The sequence below is a fragment of the Vigna umbellata genome, chromosome 11, assembly GCF_029865625.1.
Source record: "Vigna umbellata cultivar VRB3 chromosome 11, Vumbellata_1.0, whole genome shotgun sequence".
NCBI lineage: Eukaryota > Viridiplantae > Streptophyta > Magnoliopsida > Fabales > Fabaceae > Vigna > Vigna umbellata.
This window is the reverse complement of record NC_142175.1, coordinates 22,852,036-22,875,496: the sequence shown is the minus strand read 5'-3', so window position 1 is coordinate 22,875,496 and position 23,461 is coordinate 22,852,036. Positions and strand designations below refer to the sequence as shown.

The following is a 23,461-nucleotide window of genomic DNA, read 5'->3' as shown; positions in this document are numbered from 1 at the left end:
TTTGGCGGAATTATGTGGTTGTTATGGTGAATTTGTGAAGGTTGATGACCTAGGAATGAAGCAAAAATGTGGTGAAAATAAACATTTTAGGCACATACATGAGGGAATCAATTATGGATCGAAGTGAATCAATTTTTCTCTCTTGTTTTTTTACAATCGATTGTTATGTGGATTTGTGGGAGTATCGATTCTAACGCTTAAGTCAATAAGAGAATTTGGATCTTTTGAGTAAGAAAGAATGAGTGTAAAGTATTTCTAGGTCCTATGATTCATTCGATACAATTGATAATAATAAAGGAATATAAAGTAATATCGCCAAATATAATGACTTATTGTATATATGATAATTAAAAAAATAATAGCGATAATGTGACATTTTACCTAATATACCAAATATTTATAAATATATGGTTTTAAGGAATATTTGATGTAATCAAACTATCGAGATTTGACCACATATACTATTAATATATAAATATTTGTACCAACAAATATATCTCATAATATCATCTAACTACTTTAGGTTAGTGAAGCTTAATGGGCTTTGTTGAGCCAAATGACTTAGCATATTGTTGGGTTAGGTATGTAGATAAGCCCCTAAGTCTTGGGAGTTTGATTATTGTGCAAGAGGTGCTTGTTGCGATTATGACTACCGCTCTGGTCGAGCTGTGACAGGCTTTTAAGGCTTTGCAGGTGGGTTGGTGATAACGGTTGATTTTACTGTTATCTGTGATTCAATTTTGATACTAAATTAACCCTTTTTGACTTAGAAACTTGCTTAATCTCTCATTTTGAGTTTAATTGTGTGAATAAGAGAGTTGATGTTATACTTGATTATTTTTATTACTAATTCTCTTGATTTTGTAGGTTATTAGAATGATTTGGAAGAGGAGTTAAAGTATCAAGGAGTTGGAACCCAGAAAGGACACAGAAGAGAAGGCTACATAAGGTCGCAATATTCTTGGTTGCCCTTTTCTGAGGCCCTGCTGGGCGCAAATTCTCATGCAACCACACCTAGTTGCCTTTTTTTTGGAGCCCTCACCCCCATCAATCACACACCAGCGCCTGCTTGCCCCCTGAGGGGCATTGAGCGCCAGACTCCATGTACAGCGAAACGCCTGAGCGCCCTTCTAGGGGCCCTGAGCGCCACTGCTGCAAGCTCGCCTGGTTGCCCTAAGTAGGGGCGCTGAACGCTAGCGTATTGGCCCTTGGACTTTGTTTCTTATCTATTTAAGGACCTTTACGCCCTAAGGTTCACATCTTTGGAAGGTTGAAGCGCAAAAACACATTTTTCGACCCTTAGGAGGCAGAGTTGGATACGGAAGCTCTCCTTTTTGTTTTCTATGGTTTTTATCTCACTTTCATTTCATTGTACATCAAGGTTCTCCATGACTATGGAGAACTAAACTCATTTTTTGTTGGGGAAGATGTAACCTCTAAACTTTCATATATTTGAATATGATATGACGAATTATTTTATGCTTCTTTCATTGATTGTTAGTGATTTCCTCCTTTGCTCAATGCTTGTTATGTTTTGATCACTCATAGCATGATGTTTGGATTTCTTTGTTATTGGAAAATACCTAGAAACCTTGATTTGGAGAGTTTCACCCAAAAGAAATATTGCCTAGGGATAGGGATAGGATGTTTGGTTGTCTTAAGCTTATGTTCGTAATGCAGAATTGATTATTAGGGATGCAAGGGATTGTGGTCTAATAATTAAGGATAGGCTTTTTACGCCGAGGGATCGAGTTCTAAGTATTTTAGAAAGTGAAGTTAACAAATTAATGAAGAAGATGAATTCTTATATACATGAAAGTAAGGAAGGTGAAATCTAAACCCCAACAACATAATTATCTCATATTATCAACACCATTCATTCTTGTGTCAAGCCTCAATTGATCAATTTGCATTCATATTTACTTTTGTTGCATTTGCATTTAAATACCAACAAAATAACTTTTCAGTCTTAATTACTTAAGTAATTACACGATTGTTTAATGTCGTGAGTCTTTTGGGATATGATACTTGGTCTTACCATTTATTATTACTTGATACGATTTGGTACACTTGCCATTGCGTTAACAGTTGGTTGTTGTAAGTGGTTCTCTTTAACCATGTAGGTGAATTGGACATACCTTGTTTCCACCTTACCTTATCCATCTTTGTCATATGAGTACTCTCGACTTAGGCAGAATTTCCTTGGTGTTGCCAACTTAGGTAAACTCTAGTGTCGGTCTACGCAGATCTATGCTTAGTGTTGCCAACTTGAGCGAGCTTTGTTAGGTGTTGTCATCTTAGGCAGGCTTCATCGCATGTTGTCGACTTAGGAAAGCTTTGGTGTCAGCCTGGATAGGCCTATGCTTAGTGTTATCGGCTTGGGAATGCTTTATTAGGTGCTGTTAGCTTAGGCAAGCTTTATTCATCTTGTTGGCTTAGGTAAACTATGATGCTTGTCTTACTGAGTTAATGATAACTTTATTGGCGACGATAGGGCATTATTGCGAGTTTTTTTTAACTTTCACAATGATTGCCCTAAGGTGCGAAACGTCCCTTCACATTAAATGGTTATGATCTAGGTTGATATGGTTGCATCTTAACGGTTAACTCGAAGAATGAAACATCGAGAGTTACAAACAATTGGGGAAATGATGTCTGACTAAAAATCATTTTGTTTTGAATTCCTTGCAATTACCTTGCTTCTTCACGTTTGTTTTTCACGTTTGGCATTTCTTTCCTGCATGTTGTACATCTTCTTCATTTGCTTCTATGAGTTGCCCTTATTTCCTCCTAACCTTCCCTTTTGTTCTTGTGTTTCCTTCCATAGTAGTTATGTCTTTTTATTCCTCCTCCAATATTGATTGTGGTCATCATCACTCCATGTTTGAGATGGAGATTTGATGGGAACTCCTTTATGGACTTCCATCCAAAAAAGTATCAACTTATACTAAGATTAAGAAAGGGAAGTGAATAAGAACTTTAACAAAAAGTTCATTTCTTTCTAAGTCTTAGATAGATTTACTTTGCTAAATATATTTGCTTTGTTTTGTAGGCCTTAAATAAAGGTTGGAAACCATAGTCAATCAACCAAAGAAGCTTGGTGAGCCAAAGGAAGCAAGGGAGGAAAAAGAAGTAATGAAAATGGCATTTTCCGGATTAGAACAGTTACCTTCCAGATTGGGATAACAAAGGAATTTAGCTTCCGGATTGGAAATCGTGCCCAGCCACTACCAGCCTGCGCCTGGCCAAAACGCACCAGAATTCAGCTTTTAGAAACACGTTTTTAATGTGTTTCGTGTGAGACTTGCGAGCCAAGCTTAGATTGCGTCTTCAACACACTTCTTTTGACATTCTTTAGAGCTTGTAGATCAAATATAGAGTCCTCTCTTCACCTATAAAAGGGATGCACTCTCCTTTGTAAAATCAAACTTTGAAGAGATAATGAAATGATGTTGATTTTACTCCAGGCTTATCCTCAGAGTTCAAACCTTCTTGTGCTTATTTTGCACTCCTTCCTCTAGCTTCCTTCCCTCTTGGAAGGCATTCTGAGCTTGAGAAACCTCACACACTCACCAAACCTCCACTGAACCATTTCATAAATACTTGAAGTGCACCTGCGTCTTCCTTCATCAATTCATTTCGCTGCATCCATTCTGAATTGTGGAGATCTCTAGCTTGAAGAATGAAGTTGCCTCTATAAAGATTACTCCTATGAGCGAGGGTTCCTCTCCTAATTCTCCTCACCCTTCTGATAAGAGGGTTTCCTTAGTAGAGCCCCTCTCTGTTGCCCCTTCTATGGTGGCTCCCAAAGGAAGAAGAATGCAACTAAAAGGAAAATGGGCTTACCTTTTGTGACGTAGGTTAAGTTGCATATACTAGGGGCCAAAAGGTGTGATTGTTTCCTCCTATTAGGGCTCTAAGTATACCTGGATTCAGGACGAGGTAACATTTTATGTCTCTAAGTTCATTATAGAGGCAAAGGTCAAGCTTATGACTACTTTAAACTTTTTCCTTGACAAGCTCACTACCATTTCCCATTCTCTTAGTGGTGAGATATTCTCCCGACCTAGTGAGAACGAAGATAATTTTGTTTATGTTTATGAGCATTTAGGGATTTTGACATTTCACTCCTTTGTTTGTTTTTAAGAGTAATCTTTTGTCCATTCATTTTGTGGCCCTTAGTCAGCTTCATCCCAATAGTTGGGATTTTGGGAAGTTTTTCAAGATTGTATGTGATCAACTCGACCTGACACTATCTACATGTCATGTTCTTTTATGAAATGAAACATAAAACTAAGGTCAAGTGAGTATCTGAATGATGTTTAGTGTAGTTCCTTAATCACAACTAAACTCATTCCAAAACAAATTCACAGATAAAATTTTATTTTAAAAATAAACAATGTTTCATTTTAATATAATTTACACTAATTAAATTTTTTGAAAATTACTTTTATCATCAAAAATAAAATAATAATCATCTAATTTTATTAATTAAAAATTATTTTCAATCTATCAAACCCGTAACACTATTCATTAACTTTATCAACTTTTTTTTCTTATTTTCTCATTATTTTTCTTAATCTAAACAACTCAATTTTCATTCATCTTTTCTCTTTAAGTATACTCAAATTCACTATTTCAAATTCATCTTAAAAAAAAAATACAAGCTAAAAATACAAAAATAACTTAACAAACTGAATTGGTTTTGAGAAACTGGTTTGAAAGAGCATTATAAAGCTAACATGATAATATATTAAATTTAAGATTTTTAATAATGAATCAGAGTTCCAATCACTAAAGTAAAAAGTTACTTTATTGTATAAAATATACTTTCATTATAGTTTAAACAAAAAAATTATAAAAAAAAAAGTGATAAAACTCGTATGAAGTAAAAATTAAATTTTTTTCTTAAAAAGTAACATAACATAACGGAAGCTATATAAAATAAAATAAAATATATTGTAGCATAAGTGAAAAAAGTGGAAACCTTTAAAATCACTGACCAAATGATAATCCAGAGGAAATAATAGAATTAGAAAATTACAATTAGAAATTAATGAATCGGAAGTTGCCTCGACTGAACTTTTATTTCCATCCGTTGTTTAAAAAAAAGGGAAAGTTTGGATAAGCTAAAATAAAATATTATGATATCCATTACAAGCCAAAACTTTTGAAGTGAATATTAACATAAAATAATATTAATTACTAATGTAAAACTACAAATTGATTTTGTTATTTTTATTGGAAATTTGAAAATAAATAAGTAAGATCGTGATAATATAATAATCATGTCAATTATTAAAAAAAAAATTAAATAATAAAAATGTAATCGATAAATATTTTTTTAATGCTTAATATATTATATAAATAAAATTAATGACGACTGAAATAAAAAGATATATTTCTTTAGTGACTTCAAACTTAATTAAGACAAGAAAATATATATACACATTAATACAGTTATACAAAATCTCTACAGTTTATTTATACTTTTAAACAAGTAGTTACATAAAAATAAAATTAAATTTTATATAAAATTTTAATATTATTTTATAATATTATATATATATATATATATATATATATATATATATATATATATATATATATATATATATATATATATATATATATATATATCATACTTCTTTATTTAACATATTATTTATGTTCATATCTGACACATAAATTTAAATAATATTATTTATTCAAGTATTAAATTAAATAAAAACCATTTAAATATTTTTAAGATATTAATTATAATTTTAAAACCTTATATAGTTTATAGCATAAAAATAGTTATATCTATATAATTTTGTTAAAATTTACCTTTTAATGATTTCCATAATTTATAAAAGAAAAAGTGAAACAGTTTTAAAAATGTATATAACATTTTAATAAAAGTTTGTCATTTAAACATAGTTCATATTATCATAATATTATCTAATTTTTTTTATTACATTATCATATGATGTTATTATATTATATTCTCTTTCTTTAAGATATATGTTTACTAAAGGAATCCTGAATTCATTGCACAAAACATTTCTATGAAAATTTTGGCTATTACTATAGATTCCTAAGAGGATGACACTTATAATAACTTCTACTGCCTAATATTATGATATATTTAAAATTATTTTGAAGCTATGAAACTGTTGCTTTAATCTTCATTTTTTTTATACAAATTTAAGACCATGTTAAATATTTACTCATTTATTTAATTAATTATTTAATTTCAATTTATTTACTCATTTTAAATTTTAATTTGAATTATTTATATGAGAACATCTCTTTTATATATAAAAGTTATATATTCAGTCAACCTATTATATTTTAAAAATCACTATTTGGTTAGACAAGAGTATGTCAAAGAGTTATACCTATTATATTTTAAAAATCACTATTTGGTTAGACAAGAGTATGTCAAAGAGTTATACGAAGAAAAACTTCTTGAGTGAATTTGTTTTCGTCAAGTGAATTATCCTGAATTTGGTTTCAGTGTTGAATTCGTTAGGTGAGATACCTAGTCACTAAGCAAGTGAACCTCTAAAAACTATTCACTAAGCGAGTGTGTGATCTCATTGGATTAGTCTATAAATTGTAAAGGTGTTGTATTTGAGAAGAAAATTATAAAGAGATTTATATGATTAAGGTAAATGTTTCAAAGAAGTGTTTAATATAAATGAAATGTGATATAGTGTTTTGATGTTGTGATTGGTTGTACATTCATATCATCCCTAAGAAGAAGGTCATGCCAAGTGAATATAGCGTTATGTAACTGAGGACACTTATCTTTAAGTTATTCTTATACTCTATTAGACTTTCAGACCTATATATAAAGGATGAAGTCTAGGTGGTAAAGAGGAAAGAAGACTCCTATAACTAAATTTGGTGTCATGAATCCCTTCTTTTAACCTATAAGTAAACTCATCTTGTCATGAGAGAGGAAGGAACTAGGTTACAATATTGGATTTTAAGACTTAAGGATTTTTTTTTTTTAAATGTAAGGCACGACTTTTAGAGTCTGAAGATAATGAAGGTGGTATGGCTTGAATGATATGTTTGGGGCTTGAATGATATGTTTGGGTTAGGATCAGGCAAATGATTGAATGATATGTTTGTGACTGGAGATAATGAAGGTGGTATGACTTCAGATGTAGGAAGTGTTCCCTCAGTAGAACACCCAAATTTCAAACTTCTTCGCAGCTTAAGCAAATTTCTTTCAACTTCCGGGTTAATTTGATAAAATTCTCTCGGGTTAGCTCTGGTCATGCAATATGGAGTCTACTTGAAGCTATTTCTCTGTTCTTGACTTCTCTTTTTTTTCTTTTGTTCTTGCTTTAGAGAAAGATTTCAAATAAGATATAAGAGAGACTTTGTTCGGGTCCACTCCTAGGAAATAGAGGTGCGTCACAATGGACAACTTAAGTACCAAGTCTTTCCTAGCCAGAGTGTATTCAAACTAGCCTCAAGTATTTCTCAAGAGAAATTCTTAATTAAAACTAGAACAAAGATTTTGCTAAAACAATAATGACTAAAGACTACAAAATAACTCAAATTAAATTAAATGTATATGCATAAAAAAATAAAGATAAAAATAAAAATAAAAAAAATAAAAAAAATAAAAAATAAAAAATAAAAGTAAAAGTAAAAATAAGAATCAAAATATTCAAAATACTAACCGTATTCCTCGGCAACGACGCCAAATTTGATACGTTGTCGTTGAAGCTATCAAATTAATACTACTTTTCAAGGAAACTTCAGTATTGCCAAGTAGTATTCAAGAAAGTAGATAGGGTTAAAGTAACCCTGAGTTGTCTCCCAACGAACACGGAATTTCTTTCGAATATCTGACTCTTATGGATGTTATGCAATGCTTATGAATAAAAATAATGGTTGAAGAATGTTTAAAGAATAAATAAGAAACTTAAAAACAATTATGATGAAATAGGCTAATTCCAATGCTTTCCCAAGATAGATTCATCATCGGTTATTCACAGATAATTGTTCAATTGATTATTATTTAAGTTTCAAATTAATTAAAGTACATTCTTAATTAATTTGAGGGCGATCATGCACTTAACCAAAGTAAATTCTCAATCAAATGCAAAACCTTACTAGATTATTCACAATAAATTCAACCAAAGTACATTCTCAATCAAATTCTATTGTGTTTAATCATTTCTATTCTTAAATCTCCTAACCGAATTAAAAGCTAATCAATCAAAGTAAATTCTCAATTGATTATAGTTGAAATTATTAATAATCAATCAAAGTACATTCTCAATTGATAGTAAAAACCATTCAATCATATGAAAGTTCCTAAATTAAATCAAAGTAGATTCTCAATTTAACCTAGAAACCCTAGAACTCATATAATCAATATGCATGTAGATTCAAACACATTATGATGCAGAAATATTTGCTTTTAATTTGATAGAGAGATGAAAGACATAGAGAGAGAACAACTTAAATCAATAATCAAAATAAACAATTGCATTAACTCAATCTAACCTTAGAATCCATCATGGAATTATAGTAGAATAGCCCTAGGTGCTTAGCTCTCCATGAATGGAGTTGAATACAAGATGAAATAAGAGTGAGAGGAGTATGAGAGAATGAATGAATTAAGTGAAGTCCTTGGGTCTCTTTATATAGGGCTTGATTGGGCTTGGACTCTGAGTATTCAGTTGACAAAATCTTTTATCTTATATCTGCCAAATAACTAAAAGATTTAGATAATTATAACATTATTTGGAAGATATTTTCTGTTGATATTTCCAATTTAAATTAATTCAACAACTTATCTTTTGGCTTTTTCTGACTTTCCAAAATTGCACAATTGTCTCTATCTGCACTTTAACCCCTTCTGAATTTTTGAAATTGCAAGAAAGTCCCTCAGTTGACCATCCTTGACCAGATTCAAACAACATTGAACAGTTTTGACCAGAGAGGCGTGCCCAATGAGGTACTGACACGTGTTAGCCCCTTTCCCACCCAAAATTAGGGTTTAAGATTGGGGAAAGCTCCTATGCCACCGCGAGAACACGGTGTTCTCTACACTTGCGCCTTCGCGGTGGTGATGATGCTTTTGTCTCTGGGTTTTCTGAATGCAGGTGCGTGTTGATGATGGGGAGCGGCGGTTTCGCAGTTTCAGATCCGGTGATGGTGGATGGAGGTTGGCGTTGATGAAGACGCGATTGGGTTCCAAGAATGGAGAAGATGAAGATGGTCGAGATGCGAAACCGTGGTGGTGATGGCGAGAAGCGTGAATCGTGGTGTGTTGAGGAGGATGGAACTCGCAAGATGATGATGCCGCTTGAAGATTCTCGCAGCGGAGGTGAGATGCGGCGGCCATGGAGGTTTCACTGTTGGCGGTTTCACGATATTGGCTTTCACGATTCTGGGTGGCTGATGTGATTCTGGATCTGTGTTTCTTTGCAGGTTCTGATGCGGTGATGGAGGAAAGCGGCGACGTGGTGGCGGAAAGAACTCGCGTCTGAGTGTTTATGGTGGAGACGGTGGCACAGCGGAAAGGATGGAGGAGAAGGCTTCGCGATTTGATGAATGTAGAGAACACGCGTATGGTCTCGCGATGGCGGCAGCTTCACGGCGGTGCGATGGCGTGAAGGACTCGCGATAATGACGGCTTCACGGTGGTGGCCTGACTGGTATCTACGGCGGCTAGGGTTGATGATGGTGGCTACCAGCGGCGCTAGGAAGAAGATGGTGGAAGAAGATTAGGGTTGAAGGAGATGCTTACGTGGTAAGACTGATGTGTCATGGGTGGTGAAGTGGCAAAACCTGATTGACTCACTGATTAGTGCAAGGATGAGTGATGTGGCATCATCTGGACGATTTGATATGTTAGTGGAGAGATTTGGACGCGTGGCAACATCTGATAAAATTTGGCTTAATTAGTGGTAGGAGAGGTATGGGTAGGAAATTTTAGGAGGTGTATTCAAAATAGGGTTACTGTTGGGCTTAGTATTTGGGCCTAGTTAAGAGAAGAGGGGTGTATATAGGGAAATTGGGAAGTGCAAGGGTAAAAGTTGTCTGTTTGGCCCATCTGTACATTATTTTCCAAATAAAATCTGATTTTGGGCTTTGAATTGCCATTTGGACCATTTGTACATTATATTCTCAACTGCACAAATAAACGTAAGAATTTCCAAGAATATTTTATGCGTTAAAACTCACTTTTTACGTCTCTTTAATTCTCAAACCCAACAATTCCAATCATCACAAATCCTCTTTAAATCAATCATTCAAGCACATGAATTTCATCAAAAATTTAATTTTAAAGCATAAATGTGGGTATAAATATGCATTCATCAACAACGTTAGCTAGCTCAGTCAAAATTTAACGTTGTTACATTTTAAGGACTAAACATTACCGTTTCATTAAGGAGAAAGGTGAAAATGAAGCAAAGTTTGGAAGATAGATTAAACCCAAAAGTGCTTGATAATTGAGGGACTAAAAACATATTCAACCCTTAAGAACACTTTGAGATGTAAGGACTTGGGCTACACCCTGCTTATATGTTTATATGTTTATGTTGGGAGTGATGCTTCCTCCACCACCCCATCTTCTCCCTACACCTCCCCAATATTTTTCAAATTCTAAATTTACCATTTTTACTTTTTACTTTTACCAATTTTACTTTTTATCTTTTAAAACCCTAATCTCAATCCCCTCTCAATTTTACTTTTTAAAAACCCTTTCACTTTTCCTTCCAGTTTTAAAGCCCTCACCCCCATGTCACTTTCTCTCTTTCTCTTAATTTCCATTTCCGTTAACACAAAATTTGATAGAAAAAATAAATTATGCATGGTATAAATTTAAAACATTTATAACTTTTGATGAGTTTTGAAGTATCATGATTCCATAATATAATTTGCTAAAATTTTTCCTCACTTCCTTGTCTTTAAATATCCAAACTTGAAAATTTATCCTTAAACTTGAAACTCTGAACCACCAGGAGATAACCCTTGTCGTTGTAAACCAGATTGTTTAGGCCATAGGAGCTTAACTTCTCTTCGACAATCCCTGGGTGTTCGGTGAATCTCGCGGAATTTGAAAGAAAATGAAAAATGTTGTTTTAATGGAAGTTGAAATTAAAAGAAAGAGAGAAAGTGATAGTGGAGGGGAGGGGTGGGGGTTGCTGCTAAGAGTGAAAGAAAAAGTGAAAGCGAGAGATGATTGAGATTAGGGTTTTAAAAAATAAAAAATAAAATTGATAAAAATAAAAAGGGTAAATTTAGAATTAAAAAAATTGAAGAGTTGTAAGGAGAAAACAAGATGGTGAAGGGAGTATGTTCTTCCCTTTCATTCATTAGTCCTTAATTTGTTAGAATGATTGTTGTATATTTTTTTTCTCTTTCAACTAACTTCTTTTTTTCTTATTTTCTTTCGCTCAATGAACTTGTTTATTTATATCTCTTTTAAAAATAAGTTAAAAAAAGATAAAAAAAATATATAAATTAATCAATAATTTAAAGATAACAAATCAAAAAATAATAATCATATAATTTTATTCATAATAAAATAAAATCATATTATATTTAAATAAAAGTATTTTAAATATTGAAAAGAATAATATTTTAATGTGAATTAAATTAAAAAATAATTATTTCAAATACTTAAAATTTAATTATAAGAGTATAAGATATCCTTATGTTATCACTAATATTAAAAGAAAAATGTTACTAGTAAATAAGCAAGAGTGTTTCATCCTACACCTCCAACATCTCATCCTGCACCTCCAAAAATTCCATTTTTAACCTTCTGACATATGCACCTCCAACTTTTCTAAAAATTTTATTTTTTAATAAACATATTTTTATTTTCTTCTCTCTCTTATCAAAGGCACTTTAATAAATACATTTTTATTTTTTTCTCTTTCTTATTAAAGCCTCTCTGCACTATCTTAATAATAATCTAATTTAATTTAAAATTTAAATATTATTTAATATAATTTTATATTTTAATAATTATTAAAATATGATTTATATCATAATAATAGTTATATTAAATATATAAAAATCAAATAACTAAAATAAAAGTAATAATGATAAAAATAAAAAATAAAATAATAATAACAATAATATAAATTTTGCTTTAATATATTCAAATATATTAAATTATATTAAAATATTATAATAAATTAAACAGTTATTAAATTTTAAATAAAAACAAAATTTTTAAAAACTTATTTATTGGATACTGTAAAATATTTTAATAGTTTTTTTTTAAATTTAATATATATTTAATTTAATTAAAAATAATAATATTATTTATTATATTTTTCTAATTTAATAATTATTAAAATATTATTTATATTTTATAATAATTTTATTAAAAAAGTAAAATAAAATAAGTAAAATAAAGTTAATAATAATGAAAATAAAATAGTATTGAAAATCAGATAAAAGATATTTAAATATATTATATTATATTAAAATGTTAATTTAATTAAATAATTATTAAAGTTTAAATAAAAAATAAATTTAAAATTTGTTAATCGGATATAGAAATTCGATAATGTGCGAATCGGACATGGGTATCCGATTAAGAATTTTTCAAAATTTTATTTTTTATTTAATTTTAATAATTATTTAATTTAATTTAATAATTTAATATAATTTAACATATTTAAATATATTAAATGTGATTTTAAATATTACTTTTATTTTTATTATTATTATTATTATTATTTTTAGTAATTTTAATAAAACTGTTATAAAAATATATATTATATTTTAATAATTATTAAAATATAAAAATATAATAAATATATTATAATTTTCAATTAAATTAAATATTTATTAAGTTTTAAATAAAAAACTATTAACATATTTTAGGATATCCAATAAATAAGTTTTTAAAAATTTTGTTTTTATTTAAAATTTAATAACTCTTTAATTTATTGTAATATTTTAATATAATTTAATATATTTGAATATATTAAAGCAAATTTTATATTATTGTTATTATTATTTTATTTTTTATTTTTATTATTATTACTTTTATTTTAGTTATTTGATTTTTATATATTTAATATAACTATTATTATGATATAAATCATATTTTAATAATTATTAAAATATAAAATTATATTAAATAATATTTAAATTTTAAATTAAATTAGATTGTTATTAAGATAGTGCAGATTGACTTTAATAAGAAAGAGAAAAAAATAAAAATATATTTATTAAAAAATAAAACTTTTAGAAAAGTTAGAGGTACATATGTCAGAAGGTTAAAAATGAAATTTTTTGAGGTGTAGAATGAGACGTTGGAAGTGTAATGTTGGAGGTGTAGGATGAAACAAGACAACATTTTAAATCGAAATTTGTAAAGTTTTTACAAAATGGTTCGGCTGACGGGGCTGAAGGCCCGGCCTGCCAGAGGCCCGATGCCGTTGTCGTGTAACAAGTTCTTAATTCTTACCGACTCTCTGCATGCATTTCCATTCCATTCAGTAACTCACCAACACACACTCCAACAATGGCGGATGAACTTCCGCTCTCTCACGCCACCCAACCATTGAAGCAAATCGCCGTCGACTACACTCCCGAGGCCTGTTCTCACTGTTCCATCTCCGACACCATCACCCTCACCTACGACATCCGCGGCGGCGCGCGGTGGCGCACGCTCACGCGCTTCCACTCGGGCACCTTCTCTGCTCTCATCCAGTGCCCCGGTGGCGACACCAACGGTCTCAACTTCAACCTCTACCTCTCCTCCCAGGAGGGCGACAAGTCCCAGGACGAGATCGACTTCGAGTTTCTGGGCCGCGACAGGACCCTCGTACAAACAAACTTCTTCTGTGGGGGCGCGGGGAACAACGAAAGGATCCACCATCTTGGGTTCGACGCCTCCGAGGGGTTCCACGAGTACGCCATTGCGTGGGGGAGCGATGCGATCGAGTGGCGCGTGGATGGAAGGGTGGTTAGGAGGGATGAGAGGAAGGAGGGAAAAACTTTCCCTGAGAAAGCTATGTTTTTGTACGCTTCGATTTGGGACGCTAGTGGGATCGCCGGAGGGAAGTGGTGTGGGAAGTACTCTGGAGCTGACGAGCCTTATGTTTGTGTTTATAAGAACATTCATGTTCCTGTTGGCACTGCTGTTGATGATTAGTGAGTTGTTTTTTTTGTTGTGACAATCTTGTGGGTTTATGTTTTTTTCTTTTCTGCAAGTGATGTTAATGGAGAATGTGAGAATGTGGTAATGTAAGTTCTTTAGGGTATGTTTGGTTAGGCTGGGATTCACTTAAATGTGAAAAATAAGAATTATCTCAGTTTAAATCACTGTTGAAATATGAAAACTAAAATTGTTAAAAGTAATAATCAAGCATGAAACCTAACATGCTAAACGTGATGTTTTTTGATGTGGAAAAGGTATGGATTTGCATATCTGCTTGGACTGTCCAAAACATATTTACATGTTTACCTTGGCTAACTTCAGGTAGTAAGCTAAATCAGTCCAACAATGGTCAATTAGCTATCCAAACCAAAGTGTTCAACTTGTTGGTGAATCAATCCCCTAAAAATGGGACTCTTCTCCAACTTTATGATTTTGATTGGTTACATGGTAATGAATTCTGTGTTTTTCTAGATATTACATTTTGTGAATAATCTTCCATGAGAAACAAAATTAGTATGACATGAGAAAGAGGAAATTATGGTTTGGTGTTAATTTTGCAAGTATTATCTTATTCTATAAACCTAATGTTCTTTGTTTGTCTATGTATATGGTTGAGACAATTTTATAATAGAACCAAGTTTAATACCTTTTATGTATATGATTCAAATCAACACAATATTTTCTAACATAATGTTGATCATGGTGATGCACATGTGTACCCTGTTGCAGAGAGGAAGTTGAAGTTAGCTAGCTAGCTATATATGCATGCAATGTTAAATTTCTATGCATGATGTATCAACATAATGGCACAATTACTAATTTTATTTTATTACACAAATTATTCTTCAAAAATTTCATCACAATTTGATAAAATAATGAGATTCATAATACTACCTTTTGTTCTTTGTAAAAAATAAATATTGACAATTTTTTTTCAAATTATAAAAAAATGTAGAAGCACTTTTGAATGTGTTGACTGACAATATTGTTTTGTTTTACACTCTTAATTCAATGAAGGGGATATCATTCATTAATCGTGAGTAAAGTAACACTTAAAATAAGCAAATATTCTTTAAACACTATAGAAAGGCATACCTGAAAGAGAAAAGGAAATTCACATTATTTTAAAAGTTGCAATGATAATCACTTTATTGTACTTTAATTTATGCTTGACAAAAAAAAGGATGGTTTTTTTAGTTTCAAAGGAAAGGGTGTTCATCGTTAACAAGCACTTTCTAATTTTAAAGTTGGTTTTCCCGAGTTATTCTTCAACTTACTTTATCACTTAATGAAATTATTAAGACTATCAGATTAAGCAAATATGTAAAAATGTGAAGATAAGAATAACTTGACCATCTTCCAAAATATACAAGTTGAACAAATGTTTCCATTTTTTGACTTACAACTTAGAAACAGTGGAAAACTTTCCCATCATTTTATTATTGTTATTATTCGTACTTTGAGGAATGACAGAACTTGAAGAAATTAGCACCACCGCAATTTCTGAACAGTTTATTTATCCTAAAGTTGTGAGACACACAAGCAAATAAAGAAAGAGAGGAGCAGAGCAAGGCAAATAAGAGAGTTGTCAGAATCTGAACCTTAAAAACTATGCTGTCCTTTCTTCCACACCGTTGAGATCTATTGCAGCCAAAAACCATAAGATTCGACATCCACCACCTTCTACGTCTCAACCCTTTGATTTGTCGTTAGATGGTCAAATCATGGCGTGTACCCCACCAAGAATATGATTCCAATAAACAACAGAATGAAAAACGAACGTCCTTCTTCCACATCTCTTCCCTCTCTTCCCCACCATCCGTCTTCCCTTTGGGTCACACCAAAGCCACTTGGATTCCATAAAAATTAAAAAAAAAAAATTCATTTTTTTAGTCTTTTCTCAAGAATTCTCGTTGTTAGAAAAAATTTAGACCCACACAAATAATAATATTTTTTAATTCATTGAGGTTATTTTTTTTATTGAACCTTGATAACTTTTAAAGAGTTGTAAATAAGACATTGAACCAATTACAAATAATAAAAACTGATAATAAAATGTCAATTAACTTAAAATAAAATGTAATTAATCTATCTTTATCTTTTATCAATAAAATAAAATAATATTTTTCTAAATAAAAGAAAAATCAAAACTATTTATATCTATTTTATTTTTATCAAAATCAAATCAAATATTACTAAATCTAAAATTAATAAAATAAAATTTTAATGAATCCCTAAAATTTGGGTGTCAATCGTTTTTTCTGTTTTCTTATTTATCATGCTATTTATCTCTTGAAGCCTGTGGGTTATGTATTTATGTGATACCAGCGTGCACTCTGCTCTGGTGTGGTTTTATATTTGAAGTGGATGTCAGTGATGTTTTGGTGGTTCTGTCCTTTGTTTTAGCTTCTGAGGTTTGTGGCTTGCTTTCGAAGATTGGTTGTGTGGGTGGATATACCTATAATGGGTATTGATACCAATTTGGTGACTACTATCATTGGGTTTGGGTTGAGTGCAACGTTCATTGTCTTCGTTTGCACAAGAATAATTTGTGGAAGACTACACGAACGAGTTGGAGTACGAACAGTATATGAAATCGAACCAAGAACAGACATAGAACGGGTAATTTCTCTCTTCCTCGTTTCAGTTCATTCTTCTGGTTAACCAACATGATTTGTGGTTGGTAATGAATCAAAATATTGAACTCTTATTAGTAAAGTTATGGATTCTAATTGTATATCATGTTTATCGTTCTAATCTTTAACGATGGCAGCAATGTTATGTGAAGTCCTGTGATAAAATTCTGCAGAGGAAACATGTGATGAAAAATTTCAAATAGATAAAGAAATGGATGCTTTGTATTAATTAATGAGCATGTATACTTCCTTTTAATGTATATTTTCATGTCAAGAACTTTTACTTTATGTCTGTGTTCTGTTTATGTTGGGTGCTTCAGATTTTAACTTGTGCAGTGTTTACATGACAGTCAGAGTTTCATGGTAATGAGCCTGAACCTGCTTTTGTTGCTGCAATCCCCACTTTGAGTTTCAACCATGAAGCCTTCGTTTCAACGGGAAGCACACAGTTAAGTCTAGTTTATAGTCTCTAATTCGTAGGTATTATTAGACAATGTTCTTAAGAATCCTTTATTTCGAAAAAAGACGTTTCCTGAATTGGGATAAAAATGTTGATAAATTATTGAATTTGACCGTGCAGGTGTGTGATATGTTTGGCAGAGTACAAAGAAAAAGAAGTATTGCGCATCATACCAAAATGTGGCCACACTTTTCACCTTTCTTGCATTGATATGTGGCTGAGAAAACAATCAACTTGTCCAGTGTGTCGTTTGTCACTGCAAAATGCTTCTGAATCAAAACATGTGAGACATGTAACATTTACCATAAGACATTCGCTGGATGAGTCCAATGATATTTCAGAAAGGAACATAGACAGTGAGAGACAGGTTGAAGCTAATTCTAGGATATCTCTACAATCAACTTTGGGAGAGATAGGATGTTAGAAAACTAGTTTGTGTCTAATATTTGTGTATGTAAAGGAACATTGCTTGCAATTCGCTCTAAATACTAACAACACATCTTTATATACTTTTGTTTGAGTATCGAATAATTTTGGATTACTTTCTATTCATAAAAAAAAAAATCCTATAAAATTTATTTAATAATTAGAAGTGCTCTAAATGTGTTTCTAATCACCTCTCAATGTTTTTGCTCAAATTTTTACTTTTATGTTTTTCTTCTAAAATAAAAAACTCATTTTAAAAATTCAAAATAAGTTAGATGTGTCATATTAGTTAAGAATGAGTAATATGAATAATATATAAGTAGAAAGATTCATTAACCTAATGGTTTAGAGCTTTAGGATCGAAATGATGCTCTAATATTTTATATTGACTTATTTAAGATTGTTGATGTTAAATCTCTGACTGTTTTTCTTCTAAAAAAATCTCATATATAAGTTAAAAATCGGAAAAAATTAATTGAAAATAGAAAAAAAAATGATAAACTAGTTAATAGAATTAGAAGTATTTAGTAAATTAATAACTAAATTTATCCCATAAGTATAAAACGAAGTTTAGTATGAATTAAATTTGGTAGATATTCATACTTTTAAAGAATTATTACTTTATATACATTATCTTTGAGATAGCAAAAATTGGATTTTATTTTCATATTTAAGTATATTTAATAAATAGAATGAGAGTATATACATGAACTTGTGTTTTAACTTATGACTTGATTATTTTTATACTATAATGTTATATTTGAGGAGGAAAGTTTTTAAAAATGGAAGGGTAAACGAAAGATTATAATAAGATAAACAATTGATATAAAGATATAAATTTAGCCATTTTTACATCATTTATTCAATCAATTTTTATATTAATTATATAGTATTGACATTAATTTTTTTTAAAAAATGTTTGAGCATTGGGAAATAAAAGTTGCCTATAGCTCCACCTCAACAACAATACAAATTAGCATTGTATCTAACAGGCTCCTTTACAACATAAACACTGGGTAGGGAGGTTAATTAATGATTACTCCCTCAACTACCTTATTTTGTGTATATACTTACTTAATTCATGCAACCATTGTAAGGATGAACATTCTAAAGAAACTTGGAGAATTTCTTCATATTTGAAGAAAAAAGTAGAACAAGATATCGTTTCATATCAAATTGTATGCTTATTATTATTTTGATTGAGCAAGTTGTCATTTTACAAAATAATCTTCAATATATTAATTTAGTATATTCAATTAAAAGTAATAATTCTAGGTTAAATAATTTAAAGTGTTACTATATTGACTATTCAAATCAAATTTGGCTAGGTATATTATTTTTTAATTCTTTTAACAATTTTGTAATGGACTATAATATCCTTCATCTTTTTTATAAATTTTAAAACTTGTCACAATTTCGAATATGATAAATAATAATATATAATAATAAACATAAAAATAATAAAACTTAACTAAGATATTTTTAATTTTTGTTATCATTTATGTATTTAAAAAATATATATTTAAGATTTTGTCATAATTTTGAGTGTAACAAATAATAATAATAATAATAATAATAATAATTTAAGTTTAAGATTTATCTGGATATGGGTTGATAAATGTGTATAGTCCTTACCTTTAGTTTCTTTTTTAATTCATTCATTCATTTCATTTTCTCATTATTTTTTTAAGAAACAAATAAAAATAAAAAATAAGATAAACTTTAAAGTAAACCATTAAAATTTCTTTATTTATTAACATGGATAAAAAAAAATACAATTCTAAAAACTTAAAATATTTGTGTGTATCAAATAGTCCAAATCTATAAATTTAATTCTTTGCAACCCTAAACGAATATATATATATATATATATATTTCAAAAATATGATATGCAATATTTTTTAAAAACTTAAATAATTTAAAGATTGATAAATATAATCATAATTACGTAGAAATAAAGACTATTTTCAAAATGTATTATTAAACAATAGGGTTAAATGTTTACTTCGTCCCATGTTAATAAGTGAATTTCTATTTAGTACCCGGTTTTAAAAGTCTAGACATTGCATCCTAAAGTTGTTAAAATTGTATGAATGAAGTCCTCTCCAAATTGATTGCAATGGCGTTAACTTCATCTGACATGGAACACTTTTTCCCTTCTCTCCTCTGCTTTTCTGTAACACCCAGCTTTTTCTAAAGAGCGTCCTGGCGCAGACTTTCACGGCTTGTATCCAGCGCCTGATTTTGTTCTCGAGATGGTCCCACTGGAGACGCTGCACGTTGCCGATGCTAACCTTCTCGATACCGAGCTTGCGGAAGCTGGCGTCGACGAAGGATTTCCTGACGCTGCCATACACCTGGATGCACTCGCGCAGGTAGCCGGAGGAGACCATGCGTTCGGCGATGCAACGAAGGTCGTAGACGACGTCGGACGGGATGAGATCTATCTCACGGATGATGTTGGTGGAGCGGTAGCTTCCCGTGACGGAGGAAACAATGCCGTCATTGTTGAAACGGAGGAGAGAAGTTTGGCTGACTTCATCGCTTTCGTCGTTGTCAGGGTGGCAGAATGAGGAGAGAGAGGAGAGAGAAGAGAGAAAAAGTTGGGTGTTACAAAAAAGAAGAGGAGAGAGAGGGGAAAAAGTGCTCCACGTCAAATGGAGTTAACATCGTTGTTGTCAATTTAACGGAGAGGACTTCATTCATACAATTTTAACAACTTTAGGACGCAATGTCTACACTTTTAAAACTGGGTACTAAATAGAAAGTCACCTCTTAACATGGGGACGAGATAAGCATTTAAGCCTTTTATAAATAAAGGGTTAAATATGTTTTTAGTCCCTAAACTATCAAGCGAATAAGTTTTTAGTCCTTATTTCAAACTAAGCTATATTTTAGTCTTTCTCCTTAAGAAAACCTTAATTTTTCGTCCTCCAAAACCAACAGTGTTAAAAATCAGCTGAGGTGGCTAACGGTGGTGTGTCACATAATTTTTTTTTGGTTTAATACCTCTTTTGGTCCCTCGAAAGGGGGCAAATGTTCAATTGGGTCCTACCTTTTTTTAGAAGTTCAATGTGGTCCCAAATTTTGTAAAAAGTGTGCAATCAAGTCCTTTTTGGAAACGTCGTTGATTTTTTAACGGAGCAGCTGACAGGGTGGACTGAAGTTAGCTACGTGGCTGTGTGAGGGTGATACGTGGCTGTGTGAGGGTGATACGTGGCTGTGTGAGGGTGATATGTGGCATTCATCTCGTTCTTGTCACCCAAAATGATCACGGCATTCAGGAATCATGTTATTTAGAAGGAATAGAATCTGCTAGCCGAATTCCATACGCAAACATACAGAGATGAATCTATTGTTAGCAAACATAGTATACTTGAATTTTTTTTTGCTTGAGTTCCCCTCATTCCAAGACCAAAGACCGCCGCTGAAGGAATAAACCAGAAGCTCCGTCCTTCGCCGCCGACGAACCAGGTCGAAGAAGTCGAACCATACCGCGAGGCCAGCCCTCCACCTGCAGAAAACCAGAACCAAAAACAAAAACCAAAACCCAGAGATCCAGCGGCCAACCTCGGCGAAGTTTCGTTGATCTCCGCAAACATGTCGCTCGAGACCCACCGCGCGAACCACCATCGAAACCCCAAGGGTCGCGCCTCTGCCGCTGTGTCGCTCACAAGCTCCGGCGCCGCGGACCACCCCAAAGCTGTCGCGAGTTGTCCCAACATGAGAGAAAGGAAGCTGCCATATGGTTGCAGAGCAGCGCCGAAGGAGAAGAAGAGAAGGGAAAACTATATCTTTCCCTCACATGAGCGTGACGAAGCAGACATAAGAAGAAGAGGGTAGAAAGAAATTGGGATTTCCAATTTAGGGTTCATAATCCTTTCAGATTGGGAGTTTTCCCTCTTAATTCTAATTTTAATTAGGTTCCTAATTTTCAAATTTAGGATTTTTCGAATTAGGAAAACCACGTATTACCCTCTCACAGCCACGTAGCTAACTTCAGTCCACCCTGTCAGCTGCTCCGTTAAAAAATCAACGCCGTTTCCAAAAAGGACTTGATTGCACACTTTTTACAAAATTTGGGACCACATTGAACTTCTAAAAAAAGGTAGGACCCAATTGAACATTTTCCCCCTTTCGAGGGACCAAAAGAGGTATTAAACCTTTTTTTTTCTGACACTCTCCCTCCATTTTCTCACTACTACTCACTTTGAAGAGTCTTCTCCTGACTCAGTCCAATTCGGCATCGCAAGAGAGAAACTGGCCACCCTCAGTGGCACCACGACGCCTTCCACGACGTGCACGAAGATTGGGAGAAATTGTTGCGGAGCTGGTGGAAGTGGGAGAGCACGAAGGGGTTCTCTTGGTGGTCAAATTGGAGGAAGAGGTCGTAGGCATGGTTGCATTAGCCTGGGAAAGCGGCAACCCATCGACGGGGAGGACGGAGAGGAGGAGGGAGAGTGGCGCGTATAGGTCGCGCGCGCGGAGAATGGTGAGGAGGAGGCAGAGACAGAAGTCAGAGGTGGTTTCGCTGTGGTCGAAGTAGGTGGAGACGAGACGCGTGAGTTTGCTGGTAGGTTTGAACATGGTGAGGGCTTCACGAACACTGTTGGAGTCAGGTTGGAGGAGAAGAGATAGGACATAACGGTGGTGTGAGTCTTTGTCGCTGGGATGGTGGACTGACAGAGGGGCTTGGATGATGGAGCAGATCTCGTTGTAGGAGGGGCCTGCACGGCTCAGAGGAATTCAATTTAAAACAAAGGTACCTCTCTTTCAAACTTAGTCTGCAAGTTATGGTAAGCTTTAGCAAGTGCCTTATACAATAAAACAAAAGAAAGTGGCAAAGAAAAAGAAAGGACCACACAATTACCTCTCTTGCTTTTGCTGCAGGAACCATTGCTTCTTTCAGTGCTTTCTCAAGTGCTATCAGTTCAGGCTGCCCAGCCTATAGTGAAAATTAGATTTTAAATTATAAGTGGTCATATCTAACAGTTTGTACATGATGGCCTATACAAAGAAACATACAATAACATGAGAAAAGATGTTAACAGTCTAATTGATTCATAAGATTTCTAAATTACAGTTTGATTCTTAAACAAAGTCGGCTGGTCTTTGTTTACAAGGTATTTAAGTTCATCTAAACAAAAGCTCAATTCTTCCTCTCTCGGCCTTCCTAGGTTGGGAATCCAATCTTGACTATTTTGTCTCTAGTATAAAAATATGGACATGGTCAAACTTTCATCAGTAGTTATGTGGTTCGAAACCTTTAACTTTGGATCTAGTTGTATAAATTTCTCCATACACAATACTTAAAGATAAGTTAAAATAAGTTTATGAATAAGTTAAATTAGGTTTTTGAAAAAGTTAAATTGAAAAAACTTCTGAAAATTAACTTATAAATTAGCTAATTGTAGGAAAGCTCATTTCACATTTTTATCTTCTTCTTATTTGCATCTCTTTGCAAATGTTTACGAAGTTGAACCAAACTAATCTTTTAGAATATGCATTTCAAGAAAGCAATAGGATCTCCTCCAATGACCATGCTCTGCATTTCAATATTCCACAACTTAGACCTATGCTAAAATTATCCAATTTCAAACCAAAACATCGTTGATTAGAACTTTACTGATCCACTTAACTCAAGCTTGGGAGCTGCAATTTCACTTTCAATAAAATTCAATCAGTAAGAAAATAGGGATAATGAAGTAACATTTAGCCTAAATACAAAGCTATTTTTGAGAAATTATTCCAATCGATGCGCGTCAATGTTGTATCTATAACCTCCGT

The 23,461-nt window shown here is 32.2% G+C and overlaps 2 protein-coding genes across 2 annotated transcripts; both read left to right on the top strand.

Annotated features, from left to right (window-relative positions):
• The first annotated feature begins 13,513 nt into the window (after positions 1-13,513).
• LOC124821744 (xyloglucan endotransglucosylase/hydrolase protein 31-like) lies at positions 13,514-14,146 on the top strand. The gene has a single exon (XM_047293678.1). It carries the CDS (start codon positions 13,514-13,516, stop codon positions 14,144-14,146), a length of 633 nt encoding a protein of 210 aa, XP_047149634.1.
• Positions 14,147-16,455: 2,309 nt separating this feature from the next.
• Positions 16,456-17,757, top strand: LOC124821745 (RING-H2 finger protein ATL79-like). The gene is made up of 3 exons (XM_047293679.2): positions 16,456-16,774; positions 17,139-17,236; positions 17,369-17,757. Exons 1-3 carry the CDS (start codon positions 16,616-16,618, stop codon positions 17,670-17,672), a joined length of 561 nt encoding a protein of 186 aa, XP_047149635.2. The 5' UTR covers positions 16,456-16,615; the 3' UTR covers positions 17,673-17,757.
• Positions 17,758-23,461: the final 5,704 nt, after the last annotated feature.